The sequence below is a fragment of the Diceros bicornis genome, chromosome 2 (assembly GCF_020826845.1).
Source record: "Diceros bicornis minor isolate mBicDic1 chromosome 2, mDicBic1.mat.cur, whole genome shotgun sequence".
In the NCBI taxonomy this organism is placed as follows: Eukaryota; Metazoa; Chordata; class Mammalia; order Perissodactyla; family Rhinocerotidae; genus Diceros; species Diceros bicornis.
In genome coordinates, this window is record NC_080741.1 from 49143873 (window position 1) to 49161747 (window position 17875).

The following is a 17875-nucleotide window of genomic DNA, read 5'->3' on the forward strand; positions in this document are numbered from 1 at the left end:
GATCTTCTTCACCAAAAAGAAAAAAAAGATGGGAGAGTTAGAGCCTTACAAGGAGTTAATGATGGAGTTGGGGTTCTGTCTTGCAGTCAGCTCCACAGCTTTGCTGTTGATTTTCCATGTGATTTGCAACAACTTTGCAGTCTGGAGAGGCCAGGGTCCTGATTCTCTCTTCTCCTCCCCAGAAAGTGACCCTCCACATAAAGTGGCCCAAGAGCGTGGAGGTAGAAGGCTATGGCAGCAAGAAGATCGACGCTGAGCGGCAGGCTGCAGCTGCGGCCTGCCAGCTGTTCAAGGTGACCCTCCCCTCCCCTTCTGTATAGCAAAGGCTGTGCAGACCTCCCTCCTGGGAAACTCTTGCCTCTTGCACTGATGGTCTTTCTGGTGCCAGGTGCATCTAGGTAGAGATTGACAGGGTGTTCAACCCCCACCTGTCTTGAGCCCTTCCCACCTCATGGTTCCTTTCTTGTTTTTTAGCCAGTGAGGGAATAGGGTTTGTTTCCCCACTGTAGTTATCTGCTTTCCTTGGTTTCAGAAACCTCAGAGAAGAACCCCTGTAGGAAAAATGCTCTCTCTGTATAGCACCATGGATGTACTTCCATTTTGATTTTTGTTTTTCTTTTCACATTATTTCATGTGAGTTTTTCCCTGTAGCCACATGGTCCTCTTTTACTTGTGATAGAAGCCTGATAGTCATTTCTCTCACTTCCCAGTGGTTAGACATGGGTTTCTTTCAGGTTTTTGTTTACCCAGCATTTACTAGACCTTCAGTGTTGCTTATTGAGCTTTCTATCCATCCCTAATTGACTCCCTTCGTGGCTGTGTCAACCTTGAATTTTCCTCAGGTTCCTATGTCGTCATCTCTGCTCTGACAAGGACAAAGCTGTAGGAAGTATATTTGTTCAGCTTCTCTCCCACTCGTGGTCTCCAGGCCTTCACTGTCCCTGTCTCCTTCCTGCATCTGAGGAGGAAAGTCCTTCTTCCTATCCTGGGCCCCCACACCACCCTTCTCTTTTCTCTGTCCCTTTTCTGTGTCTCTTCTCCATCCCCTCTCCCACTCTCTTATTTAATTTTTAGATCCCTTCCTCTTCTGATTCTTTTCTTTTTTTTTTTTTTTAAACTTTATTTTATTTTATTTTTTTCCCCCAAAGCCCCAGTAGACGGTTGTATGTCATAGTTGCACATCCTTCTAGTTCCTGTATGTGGGACACGGCCTCAGCATGGCTGGAGAAGCGGTGCGTCAGTGTGCATCTGGGATCCGAACCTGGGCCGCCAGTAGCGGAGCACGCGCGCTTAACCGCTAAGCCACGGGGCCGGCCCTCTGATTCTTCTCTGTAGGCTTCAAAAATACTTCAGTGTTCTGATCCCTTCCCTCAGCCCCGCTTCCACTGCACACAGTTCTCTCTGCTTGTGGTTTGCATTTTCTCTACTCCAGCATCATGGCTGTTGTCTCGGTCACTGGTTACCTTCACATCACTCAGTGCCTGACATGTAGCAGTGGTCCCCTGGTGATTGTTGACTGGATGGAGCAACGCTTTGCCAGGCTTGTCAGCCTCTTCTTGGGCCTCACTCTGCTCAAATATTCTGTGGCTTTGGCATTGCCAGGCATCTCTTCCTCAGCCCCTGGATCACTGCTGCTTCTCCTTCTCTTTGGGTCACTCCAGCCTTCTCTTCCTCTCCCACCCTCTGAAAACATCTCTTTTTTCTCTACCCCTTCTCTCTGGGGAAATCTCTCTTAGAAGTTCAACCATGCTTTCTGTGTTTATTGTCTCAGAAATCTCCATCTCCCATAGAGTAGCTCTACTTCAAGGGTTCTCAATGTGGGAGGTGGTGTGGAGAGTTTGCCCCCCAGGGAATATTTGGCAATGTCTAGAGACATTTTTGGTGGCCACACCTGGAAGTATGCTGCTGGCATGAGGCTGAGGATGCTTCTAAACATCCTACAATGCATAAGACAGCACCCCCCCAACAAAGAATTACCTGGCCCCAAATATCAGTAGTACCGAGGGTGAGAAATTCTCCTCTACCGGGATTTTTTTTTTCTTTTTTGTGAGGAAGATCAGCCCTGAGCTAACATCCGATGCCATTCCTCCTCTTTTTTGCTGAGGAAGACTGGCTCTGGGCTAACATCCATGTCCATCATCTTCTACTTTATATGGGATGCCGCCACAGCATGGCTTGATGAACGGTGTGTCGGTGCACGCCCGGGATCCAAACCTGTGAGTCCCAGGCCGCCAAAGCGGAGCGTGCACACTTAACCGCTGTGCCACTGGGCCGGCCCCTACCTGGGTGTTTGAAGGCACTTTAAACCCAGCCTGTGTGCAGTGAGTCAGGATCATGTTCCTCCCCAGCCCTTGGTCTGTTTCTTATCTATGCTCATAGCATTTTTTTGTTTGTGTGTTTGTTTAATTGTGATAAAATAAACAAAATATAAAATTTACCATTTTAACCATTTTTAAATGTATAGTTCAGTAGTATTAAGCAGAGTCACATTGTTGTGCACCCAATCTCCAGAACTTTTTCATCTTGCAAAACTAAAACTCTGTACACAACTCCGCAATTTTCCTCCCTTCCCCTGGCAACCACCATTCTACTTTCTGTCTCTATGATTTTGACTACTCTGAGTACTTATTATAAGTGGAATCATATAGTATTTGTCTTTTTGTGACTGGGTTATTTCACTTAGCATAATGTCATCAAAGTTTATCCATGTTGTAGCATGTGTCAGAATTTACCTCCTTTTAAAGGCTGAATAATATTCCATTGTCTGTATATACCACATTTTGCATATCCATTCGTCCATCGATGGACACTTGGATTGCTTCCACCTTTTGGCTGTTGTGAATAATGCTGCTATGAACGTGGCTGTACAGATATATCTTCGAGACTCTTCTTTCAATTCCCAGAAGTGGAATTGCTGGATTATATGGTAATTCTCTTCTTAAGTTTTTGAGGAACTGCCATATTGTTTTCCGTAGTGGCTGTACCATTTTACGTTCCCACCAGCAGTGCACAAGGGTTCCAGTTTCTCCACATCCTCACCAACACTTGTTATTTTCTGGTTGTTTTTTTTTTTTTTGATAGTAGCTATCCTCATGGGTGTGAGGTAGTATCTCATTGTAGTTTTGATTTGCATTTTCCAAATGACTAGTGATGTTTAGCATTTTTTCATGTGCTTATTGACCATATATCTTCTTTGGAGAAATGTCTTTTCAAATTCTTTGCCCATTGTTTAATCAGATCTTTTTGTTGTTGTTGATTTATAGGAGTTGTTTACATATTCTGGAGCTCATAGCCTTTTCATTCCCCAATATTTGTACACACAGTTTTTCAGCTTCCCTTTTCCTCCTAAACCAGCTGTGTTTATTAAGCATTGCCCTCATGCTTGGTGCGAGGTGCTGGCAACACAAAGGTAACTGAGAGTACTCTTAGAGCAGCCACAGCCCAGGGGAAGGCGCCCACATGAGAAAGAAAGTGCCTCAGCCGCCTGAATAGAGCAAGCTTATTTTTGAGTATACTATGAGTATAAGTTTGCCAGGGGTGCCGGCCCGGTGGCGCAATCGGTTAAGTGCACGCGCTCCCCTGCGGTGGCCCGGGGTTCGCGGGTTCGGATCCTGGGCGCACACCAATGCACCGCTTGTTAAGCCATGCTGTGGCAGCATCCCATATAAAGTGGAGAAAGATGGGCACGGATGTTAGCCCAGGGCCAGTCTTCCTCAGCAAAAAAGGGGAGGATTGGCATCGGATGTTAGCTCAGGGCTGGTCTTCCTCACAAACACACACAAAAAATAGTTTGCCAGGGACCAGGAATGGAGCAGGGCACTCCAGGCACAGGGCACAGAGACATGGAACCAGGGTGTGTGAGCAATTGCGAGGAATGTGAGCGTGGCTCTGAGTGCTTGGCGATGGTAGGGACAGGTAGGCAGGGGCCAGAAGACCAAGGCCGTAGATGTCACAGGTAGGAATTTTGATTTGATCCTGTGGATGCTGGGTCTACTAACTGGTAGTAATTGATAGAATGACACAGCCAAGTTTGCCTTTAGGAATAGTCACCAACAGCAGTGGGATTGGGCAAGATCGGAGATGAGCACACTGGATAGTCAAGAATGCCAGTAGCAGCAGTGGAGGAGGTTACTTCAGGGGGTGTTAAAGAGATTGAAAAGACAGTGGGCAGATGGAGGAGGAGAGAGGAAGAGTGGATGGTGGAGAAGCATGAGCCAGCAGGGGGAGCTCTGGAAGGGAAGCCGGTTGGGGTAGGGTTTTTATGGAGGGAACAGTAGTAGCAAGCGGGAGGGGCATTCAGGGGTATTCATCAGGAACAGCAGTGAGCCGGTGGGGTGAGTGAGTGTAAGGCAGGAAGGAAAGCTATGTTGTCCTGCTGGGACAGGGGAAGGGTGCTGTATTCGTTTTCTGTATCATCACATGCATCCTTATAAACAGTGAGGCATTGACGCAGAGGCACGGAAGCTGAGCCTTGGAGCAGGCACCCGTACTGCCCCGCCCCGAGTGGCTATGGCTTTGTGTGTGTGGATGTCTGTGTGGTGTGCCTTCCTCCCCTCTCTTCTGTTGCAGAATCCTACTGTTCTCATGCATCTGTTCTTCCACATGAACTTTAGAATCAATTTGTCAAATGCCCAAGAAGCCTGTCCAGACTTTAGAATTATGTTAATTCATGGATTAATTTAGGGTGCTTTTGTCTTCTCACACATGGAAGTTGTATCATCCAGGAACATATTTCTCCCTGAATTTATGTCCTTCTGCCAAGTTTTGTATTAAAAAAATTACAAATGTGTACCTTTCTTAAGGTCATTTTAGGTGGGTTATGATTTTTGTTGCTATTGTGAATAGAATTTTGTTAAATTACATTTTTAATTACAGTTGGTTATTTCAGAAACCTGAGAAGAGAGTTATAAGAAGGAAGAGTGTGGTCACTCCTCTGCTTGTCACTAGTCAGGTGGGGCTCAAGCCTCACTAGAGAGGTGCCTGACTGGCACCTGTTGTCCACTGTCACATGTTCATAATGTCAGAAATCCGCTTATCGTGTCCACGTCTTGCCTGTGTCGCCTTTACCACTCTCAACTTGGATTCTACTAGTCTGTGCTTTATTCATACTCTGCTCCTTGTTCTTCTAGCTTTTCACTTACTTTTTTGCCCCTTAGACCCTGGTCATCTGCATTTCTGTTCTGCCTCTTAGATTCTAAGCTTCTTTAGGGCAGAGACCAGGTCTCGTCTCTAAAGATGATACTCCGGGTGGTCAGCATGTTGCTTTGTACGTGCTAGAGACTCAGCATATGTTTTCATATTTTCTCTAGAAAAGAATGAAGTTATAATACATTTTAAAATAATATTTTTGTATAAATGGCTTTAAAAACTTTTGAAGTTATTTCTAGAGCATGTTCCCAGCATGAGATTCTTCTGTCAGAAGGTATATCTGTTTTATGGTATAGGCTACATATTTTCTAATTGCTATATTCACTGAAGCTTCCTAGATGACTTTGTAAATGTATCTTCTTCCCCTTTGCCCTGTGGGGTGTTTTTTTTTTGTTTTGTCTTTTGTCTAATAGATGTAAGAATTTACCTTGTCATTTTCATCTGTCAAAGCTAGGCATGTGAAGTGCTGTCTCTAAGCCCAGTCCTGGACTAGGGGCTGAGGTGGTAGACAGGTGAAAAAGCATGGCTCCTGCACATGAGGGACTTATGGTGTAACTGGGCAGGTTCCAGGCAGACTGAGATGAGAGGATGGTATGGACCCTCACAATGCCCCTTTCCCCCCCAGGGCTGGGGTCTGCTGGGCCCCCGGAACGAGCTGTTTGATGCAGCCAAATACCGCGTGCTAGCCGATCGCTTTGGCTCTCCGGCTGATAGCTGGTGGCGCCCAGAATCCACCATGCCACCTACTTCTTGGCGGCAGCTGAATCCTGAGAGCATCCGGCCAGGGGTACCTGGGGGCCTATCCCGCTCCTTGGGCCGGGAGGAAGAAGAGGATGAGGAAGAAGAGCTAGAAGAGGGGACCATTGATGTCACTGACTTCCTGTCCATGACCCAGCAGGACTCCCACACCCCACTCAGGGACTCGAGGTACAGCTGGAGGCAGAGGATGAAGGAGAAGCTGGCCGCACCTTGACATGGGGATGGGGGGATGTTCCCTGGGAGCCTTCTCTGAGATGGGAGGGCCCCTTCCCCACGTCTCAGCCTGCATGTCCCATTATTCACTGGTATATCTGCCCATTCTTGGGGAGAGCCAGCTGCGGTCTTGCACTGTGTAGCTGGGCTTTCACAAAACAACGGCATGGACCCTCCCTCCAGCTCACACTCAGGTCCCTCAGAGGCCCAGCAACTACTTTGCCTGCCCCCTGCCCCTGCCCCCTGCTCTCTTGTCTGTTTGGGGGAACTGAGGGAGCATTAGCCATACTGTATGTCTGTGAGAGGATCACAGACCAAGCCAAGATGCCCAGCCTGCTGTCTCTTTCATGCCTCCTGGCTGCCTGCTGCAACAATGCAGTGTCCTAGCCCCTGGGTCTCAGAGCCTGAAGTGAATTGGCCCAGGAAAAGATAGAGCTTTTTCACCTAAGCTTTTGGTCCTCCCAGGGGGGGTTCCTTTGAAATGACAGATGACGACAGTGCTATTAGGGCTCTGACCCAGTTTCCACTTCCCAAGAACCTTCTGGCCAAGGTGATTCAGATAGCGACATCGTCCTCCACAGCTAAGGTGAGTTGGGTCTCCTAGAAGAGTGTGGGTGGGAGCTGGCTTGGTTGTGTCTGGTTTTCCCTGAGACTAGGTAGGAGGGAAACTACAGGTGTGTGGAGGGGCTGAGGATACTTGTTCCCCCAGCCCACACCTAGGGCAGCTAGGAGAACTCAGGATCCTTGGAGGGTGAAGCAGCAGGGACAAAGTGGAAATCAAAACACAGAAGGACAGGGAGCAGGCTGGGGACTGTAGGAGCGGAAGACCCGTATCTGTTGAAGGGTGGTGGGCAGGAACGGAGCGGGGTCGGCATGTGGGCAGCTGTCTTGCTGAGGTGTGACTTCATCTTTGCTGCCAGGCTGGGGGGCTTTGGTTAAGCAGAGCTTCTCTCCAGGTGCAAACCTTTTTGCTCCCCCAAGGATGTGCCTGTTTTTTAGCTCATGCTGACAACTTCAGTCCACAGCTGCTACCACACCTGATTGCCCTGAAGGTGCTGAGAGGACAGCGGGCTAGAAGGGCAGGTAGTGGCATTGCCCACACCATCTTCTGCTGTGAAATCACAGTAGAGCAGGAGAAGCAAGCCGAGGACTGGGGAGCTGCGGCCCCATAGGAGCTTGCTTCTGCCTGTACAGTGGTGCTTCTTGTGTGGCTGATGTTTGGCACCTGCTGAGATGGGGGATAATTCCATCTCTGGGTTCCTTGGTGCTCTAAAAATGCTGCAGATGTTTTCACTCCCAGCCTTTTTATAACCATATCTCTTGCCTTCCTTGTAGAACCTCATGCAGTTCCATACTGTGGGTACCAAGACCAAGCTGTCCACCCTCACCCTGCTCTGGCCCTGTCCCATGACCTTTGTTGCCAAAGGGCGCCGTAAAGCAGAGGCTGAGAATAAGGCAGCAGCCTTGGCCTGCAAGAAACTGAAGGTGAGTCCAGGAAGGTCCCTGGTTTGCTGCATGAGATCCAGTCTTGGAGCTCGCTGCTACCTTTGGCAAATTGGTCTGCTTTTCCAGGAAATGAAATCCACCATACCAGGCCTCTGGCCTGGGCTCAAAAGTAACTGGTGTCCAAGCCTTGTTTGTCAGGCTTGTGGCTGCTGTTTCCAGGACTTCCTCACAGTCCGTCTGGAGGTGCTTTGCCTGTGAGTTCAGCCTTTTCAGCACTGTTGCCAGAACCTGGGTGAAGCTGGGAGGAGACATGTTCATCACTGAATGGCATAAAGCTGGAGGAATTGTGCCCGTGTTGAGTGGCAGACTTGATGTCTAGAAAGATCCTGATAACTTGGGCTTTGTGGCCAAAACTAATAATATGACGTTCATCTGGGATGAAGATCGATGAAGCAGTTAACCCCAGGGCGAAGGCAATGTGGCTTACAGCTGGCAGTTCCCTCACAGAGGCTGGGGAGGTCAGCTGATGCCGGTGGTGGGAGTTAGCATTGTGCCTTGACTCCCTGAGAAGTTAGTAATCTGAACCCACATCTGTAGAGGCTTAGTTTGCAGAACGATATGAGATAGGCCCTGCTTTACTCTGAGTGGTCAGGTATCCCTTTGGTGCATGTTTGGCTCTGGGAACCACGTTTTAGATACAGCTGATGGTGAGAGGTGATGAGAGCCTGGAGACTAGACCAGGGACGGGGACAGGTAAATGGCGAGATAGAAGAGGGAATGGATGTGTTACCTGGGGCTCAAGAGGGCAGAACTAGGGCTAATTGAGCGAACTTTGAGGAAGTCTGAATTTTAGCTTGATAGACACAAGCACTGATGATCAGAAGCCCCTCAGCATGGCAGAGGCCTGTCTCAGGAAAGAGCAAGCTTCCGGTTGGTCCAGCAGCAGTGTTCAGAGAGCAGCTGGCTGGCCACTTGTCAGAGAGGCTGCGGGTAAATTCTCACAGTCCTGGGAAAGGGTAGAAGCCTCTCCTGCAGCAAGGTGGCTGTGTTGGCACCCGCTGTGGTCCAAGGACTAACGAGGTCAGCCAGGAGGCCAGAAGAAGGGGAGGTTGGGCCCTGTGGGGATAGACTTCTTGAAGGAGGGAGTGTTTGATTTGGGTTTGGAGGAAGAGCAGGATCCAGACATCACAGGTGATGGGAACACAAGGCTGTAGGGAAAAATTACTGGTTTTACACACTTGCCGAGGTGTTGGAATGCCTTGTTTTGAAATGCCTTGTTTTTATCTCTGGTGAGGTGGCTTTGGGCATGTAGGGAAATAAGATACAGTGTTTCCCTTCCAGTGGCTTATTTTATCAAGTTGCAGAACTAGATTCTTAGAGGAAATTTTATGTACATTTGTGTGATGGGGTCACAGATGGAATGGGTGGTGGGGGTGGGCTTTGGTGAGGCAGCCAAGGCAGAGGGAGCCTGTGAGTTATGTTATGGGGTTGTTACAGGCCTGGCCCACTTGTCTTAGAAGTCCATGTTGGGAATTTGTGGAGGTAGATTAGGCTGTTGTGGGGGCTCCAGCTGCTCAGGGAGAGGTTTCTCAGGTGCACCACCCACCCCCTCCGGGGCAGGTGTGGAGCTGTTCTACTTCAATATGTCAGGTCTTGCTTTTCTTTAATTAATTTTAACTACTTAATTTTTTTTTTTTTGGTGGAGATTTACATTTTCCTTGTTCCTAATTTCTCCTTCCTGCACCATGTCAGTCAAAACCCAAAATCTCTTAGAAAAGAGGTTGCTCTGCACGACTTCTCTCTGGAGCTCCTGAGCCTGTCTGGGCCAGTTCTGGGGAAGTAGGAGCATAGACTGAGCTGTACGTGTCCTCTCTGCAGAGCCTGGGCCTGGTGGACAGGAACAACGAGCCGCTTACCCACGCCATGTATAACCTGGCCTCCTTGCGTGAGCTGGGTGAGACCCAGCGCCGGCCATGTACCATCCAGGTGCCCGAGCCCATCCTCCGCAAGATAGAGACCTTTCTGAACCATGTAAGAGAATCCCCCCACATCCCCACCCCCCACCTGCTTCCATCTTCTCCAGACTGAAAGCCTCCAACTACAACAGGCAGTCGTAACTCCCAATTTTCCCCATTGAGGATGGAGCCTGGGAGCACCCTTGCCCTGAGCAGCCCACTCTTGCCCACAAAGGTCCCAGGGCAGTCATGGACTGAGGTCTGCCCAGTGGGTTGGCCCACAACATCTGGCCCAAGTGAATCGTGTGGAGGGGCTGCTTGTGAGTGAATGATAAGAAGGTTATTTCTCTTTCACCATTTTGCTTGCCTCTCCTGTCCTTCAGTACCCCGTGGACAGTTCATGGATCTCCCCAGAGCTCCGGCTGCAGAGTGATGACATCTTGCCCTTGGGCAAGGACTCAGGGCCCCTGAGTGACCCTATCACAGGCAAGCCCTACCTGCCCCTGTCAGAAGCAGAGGAGGTGCGTCTGAGCCAGAGCCTGTTGGAGCTGTGGCGGCGGCGAGGGCCAGTCTGGCAGGAGGCCCCCCAGCTCCCTGTGGACCCACATCGGGACACCATCCTCAATGCCATTGAGCAGCATCCGGTGGTGGTCATCTCTGGGGACACAGGCTGTGGGAAGACCACACGGATCCCTCAGCTGCTGCTGGAGCGCTATGTCACCGAGGGCCGCGGTGCCCGCTGCAATGTGATCATCACCCAGCCACGCCGCATCTCGGCTGTGTCTGTGGCACAGCGGGTCAGCCACGAACTGGGCCCCTCCCTGCGCCGGAACGTGGGCTTCCAGGTGCGGTTGGAAAGCAAGCCCCCAGCCCGAGGCGGGGCCCTGCTCTTCTGCACTGTGGGCATCTTGCTGCGGAAGCTGCAGAGCAACCCCAGCCTGGAGGGCGTGAGCCACGTCATCGTGGACGAGGTACACGAGCGGGACGTGAACACAGACTTCCTGCTGATTCTGCTCAAGGGCCTGCAGCGGCTCAACCCGGCCCTGCGGCTGGTGCTCATGAGTGCCACAGGCGATAATGAGCGCTTCTCCCGCTACTTTGGTGGCTGCCCTGTCATCAAGGTGCCCGGCTTCATGTATCCTGTCAAGGAACACTACCTGGAGGACATCCTGGCCAAGCTAGGCAAGCACCAGTATCCACACCGGCACCGGCACCACGAGGTGAGGTGACGCGCCCGTCCAGTCCTGCCCAGGGCTCCTGGGCCTTTTCTCCGTGGATTCCCCTCCTCCCTGTCCTTCTGGCTTGGTGGCCTAGGGCAAGTTAGCTTCCTCAAGCCTCAGTTTCCTTGATAGAAATGGGAATGATCAGGTTGGCTTGACAAGGGTGTGATGAGGGTTGGACGTGTTGAGTACTTCGGCCTCACTGAGTCTTGTTGGCCATGTCCTGTGCACGACCCTTTGCCCCGGGGCTGTGACTGTGGCCTCTCTTCCCCCCACCCCAGTCTGAGGATGAATGCGCACTTGATTTGGACCTCGTGACTGATCTGGTTCTGCACATTGATGCCCATGGGGAGCCAGGTGGGTGCTTTCCCCTCTGCCCTGTGCCCACCCTGACTTCCATCTGCCAGGAGCAACCAGCTCATGCCTGCAGGGCCTTTTACAGGTGGGATCCTCTGCTTCCTGCCTGGCTGGCAGGAGATCAAAGGAGTGCAGCAACGCCTCCAGGAGGCCCTGGGCATGCACGAGAGCAAGTACCTCATCCTGCCAGGTGAGAGCATGTGTGCAAGGGTGGTGGCCCCCCAGACACCAGTCTTGTCCTCTGTCCAGGAGACTAACCCAACTGGGACTGAAGGGGCCTGGGTTTCTGACCAGGCTGCACTACTTTTTGCTGGCTTTGCAACCTTTACTGGGCATATTATTGATTTGGGCCTCATTTTCATCAAAATGGGGTCAAAATCTTTGCCCTGCCCTTATTATGGGGAGATTTTGGCAGGAGTAGTGCCCATAACCAGTGTGTTCTTGCTGCCCACCAGTGCACTCCAACATCCCCATGATGGACCAGAAGGCCATATTCCAGCAGCCTCCAGTTGGGGTGCGCAAGATTGTCTTGGCCACCAATATCGCTGAGACCTCCATCACAGTCAATGACATTGTGCATGTGGTGGACAGCGGTCTGCACAAGGAGGAACGCTATGACCTGAAGACCAAGGTGGCACCCATCTCCTGGGCCCAGCCAGCCCCCAGGGGAAGAACTCCAAGTTCCGAGGTGGCCCCCCACCCAGATCTGCCTTGGACCTGCTGTGTGTGTCTGGAGAAGGCCACACTTGTGGGGTCTCAGTGTCCCTGTTGTGGGGGGGGCTGTTGACGGGTTAAATGAGGTGAAGGCCATGTGTGGGGGAGCACTGAGGAAGGCCTGTGGCGTCTGTGTTGCTGCTCACCTCCCCCCTCCCCCAGGTGTCCTGCTTGGAGACTGTCTGGGTGTCACGAGCCAATGTGATCCAGCGCCGGGGCCGGGCGGGCCGCTGCCAGTCAGGCTTTGCCTACCACCTATTCCCACGGAGCCGGCTGGAGAAAATGGTCCCTTTCCAAGTGCCAGAGATCCTGCGCACGCCCCTTGAGAACCTGGTGTTGCAAGCCAAGATCCACATGCCCGAGAAGACGGTGCGGCAGGGGCGGGGTGGGGAAGGGCTGGCTTTGGGAACAGGCAGGCAGGACACAGGCTCATGGGCCGTGGCTTGTTTTTGCTGTAGGCAGTAGAGTTCCTCTCCAAGGCTGTGGACAGTCCAAACATTAAGGCAGTGGACGAGGCTGTGATCTTGCTCCAGGAGATTGGTGAGAGGGGCAGGGCCAGGCTGGTTGGGCTGCAGAGAGGCTCTGAAGGGCAGGACTGACAGCTGAGTTGTTGCAGGGGTTCTGGACCAGCGGGAGTACCTGACCACCCTGGGGCAGCGCCTGGCCCACATCTCCACCGACCCCCGGCTGGCCAAGGCCATAGTGCTGGCTGCCATCTTCCGTTGCCTGCATCCGCTGCTAGTGGTCGTTTCCTGCCTCACCCGGGACCCCTTCAGCAGCAGCCTGCAGAACCGGGCGGAGGTGGACAAGGTCAGACCAGTCCCTTTCCCTGGCCCTTTGGCTCTCCCTTCCAGCCCTCCTCCGCCTCCTGTGCTGATGTGGCCTCCTCTAGCCCTTGCCCTGTGACTCCAGTACCCTCCTTCTCCTCCTAGGTGAAGGCGCTGTTGAGCCATGACAGCGGCAGTGACCACCTGGCCTTCGTGCGGGCTGTGGCCGGCTGGGAGGAGGTGCTGCGCTGGCAGGACCGCAGCTCCCGGGAGAACTACCTAGAGGAAAACCTGCTCTATGCACCCAGCCTGCGCTTCATCCATGGTCAGCAGGGTCCCACTCCTGCTCTCTCAAAGCCCTTCAGCCCTCTCCCACAAGCACTGGACCGGTGCATAATGAGCTTCTGTCATTCCCCAGCCTTTGTGACTTTGCCTTCCCAGGACTCGTCAAGCAGTTCTCAGAGAACATTTATGAGGCTTTCCTGGTGGGGAAGCCCTCGGACTGCACCCTGGCCTCTGCCCAGTGCAACGAGTACAGTGAAGAGGAGGAGCTAGTGAAGGGGGTGCTGATGGCAGGTCTCTACCCCAACCTCATCCAGGTGCTGCCTCGGGCAGGGGTGATGGCTGGGCCCCAGCCTCCTTTCCCATCCCCCGCTCCTTGCTCAGCCCACTCATCTTTTTCTTCATCCCTGCAGGTGAGGCAGGGCAAGGTGACCCGGCAGGGCAAGTTCAAGCCCAATAGCGTCACATACAGGACCAAATCAGGCAACATCTTGCTGCACAAGTCAACCATTAACAGGTGGGGGGAGGGGGGGCTGTCAGGGTGGAGCAGGGTAGCTGGGATGGTCCAGAGGATGGCTTCACCCAGTCTTCTATTCCCTAGGGAGGCCACACGGCTACGGAGCCGATGGCTGACGTATTTCATGGCTGTCAAGTCCAATGGCAGTGTCTTCGTCCGGGACTCCTCCCAGGTGCACCCACTAGCTGTGCTGCTACTTACTGACGGGGACGTCCACATCCGTGGTAGGTACCTGGAGACCTCCCACCCCACTGCTCCCCAGGCTGGTCTCTCTCCTCAGGGGCCTGGCCTCACCTGGGGTCCCCACCATCTCTTCCCCTCCCCTAGATGATGGGCGCCGGGCCACCATCTCACTGAGTGACAGTGACCTGTTGAGGCTGGAGGGTGACTCACGCACCGTGCGGCTGCTGAGGGAGCTGCGCCGGGCCTTGGGCCGCATGGTGGAGCGGAGCCTGCGCAGCGAGTTGGCTGCACTGCCGCCTGTTGTGCAGCAGGAGCATGGGCAGCTGCTTGCCCTGCTGGCTGAGCTGCTGCGTGGGCCCTGTGGCAGCTTTGACTTGCGCAAGACAGCTGATGACTGAGCCCCGTGTCTGCTGGGGTTGTGTATAGAGTGCAAATGTTTATTTAAAATAAAGTTCTATTTATCCCTTGTGAGCATTGCTAACCGATGGAGGCTCCTCTTTCAGGGCCTCAGCACCCCGGGCCGTGGGCCATGGTTCTTCAAACCAAGAAGAAGAGTGAAGGTGGAGGAGGGAGGGGCTGACGCTTATTGCTTGGGAAAGGGGCTGTGGGCCAGTCTTGAGGGAGGAAGGAGCTTAGAACTCTCCCTCCCCAAGAGCTTGAACCGCTAGTGCTGTCAACTGGCTTGACTGCTTGGGCCAGCCCAGTCTTTGTCACAGCTGCTCCTGTTGGTGCCTATGCCGTGGGTAGGCTATCAGATCTGTCATTGTCCTTGCAGGTTCGGACAGTAAGTGTTGAGCACCCTCTTCCCCATGTCTCCCTTCCTGGGGCAGTGGTCCACAGTGTGTATTCTCTTTCAGTTGTCTGGCTGCCCCCTCCTAGCCCCAGGCACAATGGGGGAGAAGTTCCATAGGCAGCCAAGGCCCACCTGGACCTTAACCCTCAAGGGACCTGGGTTGTGTGGCAGCCCTGCTACAAGCTGGGACTTTCCCTTGGTCATATCCACAATTCACAGCTGAGGTCAAGACTGTACAGTGCATACCAGTCCTTTGATTGGTGGGCAGGGTCATGGATGCTGGAGGTAGAGACAAACCAGGCCATATAGAAGACAGGGCCTGCATGGTGGGACATCACAAGCTTTATTTTTGAAATCGTTACAACAGAATCACAGACTGATACGTGTAATGGCTGAGCCATAAGCAAATCAGGAAGTACAGAAACATCCTACCCCTGAATGGCTGTAGAGGTACACGGCACACGGGCCACTGGTCCCCACCTGTCAGGGCAGCCCTCTCAGCTTCTCTGGCTTGTGAGACCCTTCAAGGGAGCTATGACCAGACCACCTCTCAGAACACTGACCATCCAGCCCACCTAGAGAGCTCGCCACTTGGGTCACCTCTCCCACCCCTTTCCTTGGCCAAAGGAGTGAAAAGACCCAAGGCCTGTTTGTCAATCTCAGCATCACTGTGGCCCTGGGATCAAGACAGGGAGGGCCCAGGTACGCTTAGGCCCTGCCCTGTCACCCCTACGGTGTCTCCTCATGTTGTCCCCCCCACCTCCACTTCCTTCTCCTGGCTTGATCTCGCCCCTTCCTCTTGCTGAATGCCTGAATAACACATATTATTTCTGGCATAGTCAAGCATTCTGTAGAGTCTCTGGCTCTGGGAGCACCTTCTCCACAAGATCCCTGCAATTTCTTGGTATGTGCTTGGGGAGCTGGGGATATGGTATGAAACCTCCCCAAGGAAAATGCTACCTCAGAAATGGGGAGAAGCTGCCCTGCCGAGATGCCCCTCTTCTACATGGAGATCAAATCTGAACCTATGTCAAGAGCCCCAACCTCAGCTCCAAGGGACACCAGGAATGGAGGGGGGTTTGGCAAGGGGCTAAGTCTGTGGCAGCCTCCTCAGGGGCAAGTCTGCACTGCAGAAAATGCTCTTTCAGAGGAGAAGCCCTTGGAGACTCCCAGGCCATTCCACTACAAACTGTAATGTTTTAATCCTTTATTAGAAACCATGCAAACTTTAATACAAAAAATACAAGTGCAATAAAAATCTTCATGTCAATACAATTCCCGGGATTTCTCATCATTGCAGCCATCCGAACACTGGGCCTAACTGGGACACCCCTCTGCAGGCTGGCCTCGCCTCACCTCTCTTCCGTCTCTTCCCTTCCTGTCTCCTTTCCAGTCAGGCTATCAGGGAAGCCTGTCTCATGCCTTTATTTTAAATTTCCAGACCTGATTCCCCACTATCCACACGAACTCTGGACATCTCAGGCTCCCCAGTAACTGAGAGCTTGAGTGTCTTAGGCCTGCAGGCCTGGAGGATTTTGACCTCCACAGCCCTTCCCTGTTTCTCCAGCCCTGACCTTGATCTGCCACCAGATCCCAGGAAATGAGACAGAGATGCCAAAACCAGCCTCTTGGTTAGAAAAGAAAAGCAGCATACACACAAAATGCCAGACCAAACAGTCCACACTCTGACCAGCCCCTAGTGTGCCCTAGATGCTCACCAGGCCACAGCCCCCTCACCTCACCTGCCCTGCCCACACCATCTCTGGGGCCTGAGCTGCCCAGGCCAAGGCAGCCCCCAATGCCTGACCTCCAAGCCTGGCTGGAGGCTTAAGGATCTCCCCTCCCTGTTTCCTTTTACACCTACTGAGGACTTTCATTTAGACATGGCTTCAACCTGCAAAACTACTCCACCAGTTTTTAGGTTATTAAAAAAAAAAGATAAAACAAGAAAAAGACAAGTGTGACAGCAGCTGGGCAGGTATAGGAAGCAGGGGGGACAGGTAGCACTGGCCCCTAGCTAACTTGGGGCAGGGCAGCAAGAGGTGCCTGGCTGTGTGGTGGGCACCATTGTGGGGTCAAAGGGAGAGGCAGTGGCTTAGCGGGCTCCGGGGGACGCAGTCAGTACCCAGCCATCACTTGGATATCCACTTCCACTCTTCCCTCCAGGTGGACTCAGTGAGGAGGAAGGGTATGTCAGTTTCTCTTGGGTTTGGTCCAAAAAACCCAAACAAGAGATTGAAATCAGGTTCCCCCCACTCCCAGCTCCCACAAGATCTCAAGTTAGCCTCCCTCACCCCATTCCCCTCCCATCTTCTCCATGGAGCAGTGGCGCGATGATGGGACAGGAGCAAAGCAAGGAGCTGGGCCCGGGCCAGGAGTGGAAGGAGGTGTGGGGGGCGGGACTGCTGCTGCCCTGGGGAAGTGGAGCAGGAGGGGGAAAGGGGCCTAGAGGGCTACCCAGCATCGAGGCGGTCATGGGTCTAGAGGGCAGCCTGGGAGAAGGAGCCAAGGGCCCGGGTGCCTGAACCGGGGCCACCAGGGAAGTGGGGGGGGCGGGAGACAATGTCGGCCCCGTGGTCAGTGCGGGCCCTGGCGTTTGCCCGGAACGTCAGCCTGTAGGTCTCAATCTGCAGTGACACGGGAGGAGGGAAGGGAGAGGGTAACGAGGGAGACAAAAAGGGGAACAAAGGGGATGGAAGACGAGACCAGAATGTCATCATTAGATGCCTGGAAAATAAAAGATTGCTTCGTTAAAATTTAGGCCATGCTCTAGTAAAAAAACAAAGGAGTTTCAATTTGCAGCCAGTGGCAGGGACCCTGGCTGGCCCTTAGACCAAGCCCAGCCACTTACTTGTCTCCTGGATCTGGCTGTCCAAGGTCTGGGCCTCCCTTTGGTCACCACCCCCTGACAGGGTGGTGTGGCCACTGAGGCCACTGGCTGAAGTGGGGGCGCCTGCTTCGGGCGCTGCCTCAGGGATGGCCGGCTCCTCCCCAGCAGGGGGGTCCGGACACGGAGGGGCCTCGCTGCCACCGCCCTCAGTCTACAATGAAACAGTGAGGGAGACAGTGCAAGGGTCAGTCGGGGAGGGAATGGGATGGGGTGATGGTGGCGGGTTTTACACTCAGCCCCCACTCCCGCCACCCCGTCCCCATTGGATTAAGGTGCAGTTGTCTGGAATCCAGACCAGGCACTCCCCATCCCTACCCCCACTCGTGAGACTGACTCCTGGCTTGGACGGCCTGATGCAAAGCAAGAACACAGGCTCTGAAGCAGGAGGACACAGCCCCAGGCCCAGCAGGGCAGCCTGACTAGTGACACACTCTGGAGGACTCTTCTGTGAAACGCAAGGCTTCCTGAAGCCTCTCTGAGGTGAGAGGTGCCAGGCTTCTCAACAAGACTGAAACCAAATAAAAATAGCTATGATAGCAGATCATTAGCAACAAGCCTGAGGAACAATCTCAAGACGGTGGGTCTGGACTTGGTTGGGAAGGAGGGGTGCCACAGACCAGTTAGGGAGCTC

General features: G+C 53.0%; 2 protein-coding genes across 22 annotated transcripts in view; one reads left to right on the top strand and one right to left on the bottom strand.

Annotated features, from left to right (window-relative positions):
• DHX30 (DExH-box helicase 30) overlaps positions 1–14032 on the top strand; it is a 31359-nt gene extending 17327 nt beyond the window's left edge. For 6 of the 9 annotated variants that reach the window (XM_058557285.1, XM_058557277.1, XM_058557269.1 and 3 more), the window contains 17 exons: positions 183–293; positions 5774–6075; positions 6586–6706; positions 7456–7605; positions 9445–9597; positions 9905–10741; positions 11023–11098; positions 11184–11288; positions 11554–11729; positions 11975–12181; positions 12271–12352; positions 12429–12622; positions 12745–12904; positions 13021–13178; positions 13275–13378; positions 13448–13602; positions 13706–14032. In XM_058557285.1, the coding sequence (XP_058413268.1) occupies positions 183–293; positions 5774–6075; positions 6586–6706; positions 7456–7605; positions 9445–9597; positions 9905–10741; positions 11023–11098; positions 11184–11288; positions 11554–11729; positions 11975–12181; positions 12271–12352; positions 12429–12622; positions 12745–12904; positions 13021–13178; positions 13275–13378; positions 13448–13602; positions 13706–13959 (3345 nt within the window). In that variant the 3' untranslated portion in view covers positions 13960–14032. The remainder of the gene's footprint in view (positions 1–182; positions 294–5773; positions 6076–6585; positions 6707–7455; positions 7606–9444; positions 9598–9904; positions 10742–11022; positions 11099–11183; positions 11289–11553; positions 11730–11974; positions 12182–12270; positions 12353–12428; positions 12623–12744; positions 12905–13020; positions 13179–13274; positions 13379–13447; positions 13603–13705) is intronic. The other 3 variants (XM_058557322.1, XM_058557339.1, XM_058557295.1) reach the window with 1 other exon arrangement.
• Positions 14033–15546: 1514 nt separating this feature from the next.
• Positions 15547–17875, bottom strand: part of MAP4 (microtubule associated protein 4) — a 197379-nt gene continuing 195050 nt past the window's right edge. For 12 of the 13 annotated variants that reach the window (XM_058557467.1, XM_058557460.1, XM_058557418.1 and 9 more), the window contains 2 exons: positions 17206–17395; positions 15547–17081 (listed from right to left, as the gene is read on the bottom strand). In XM_058557467.1, the coding sequence (XP_058413450.1) occupies positions 17074–17081; positions 17206–17395 (198 nt within the window). In that variant the 3' untranslated portion in view covers positions 15547–17073. The remainder of the gene's footprint in view (positions 17082–17205; positions 17396–17875) is intronic. The other variant, XM_058557403.1, reaches the window with a different exon arrangement.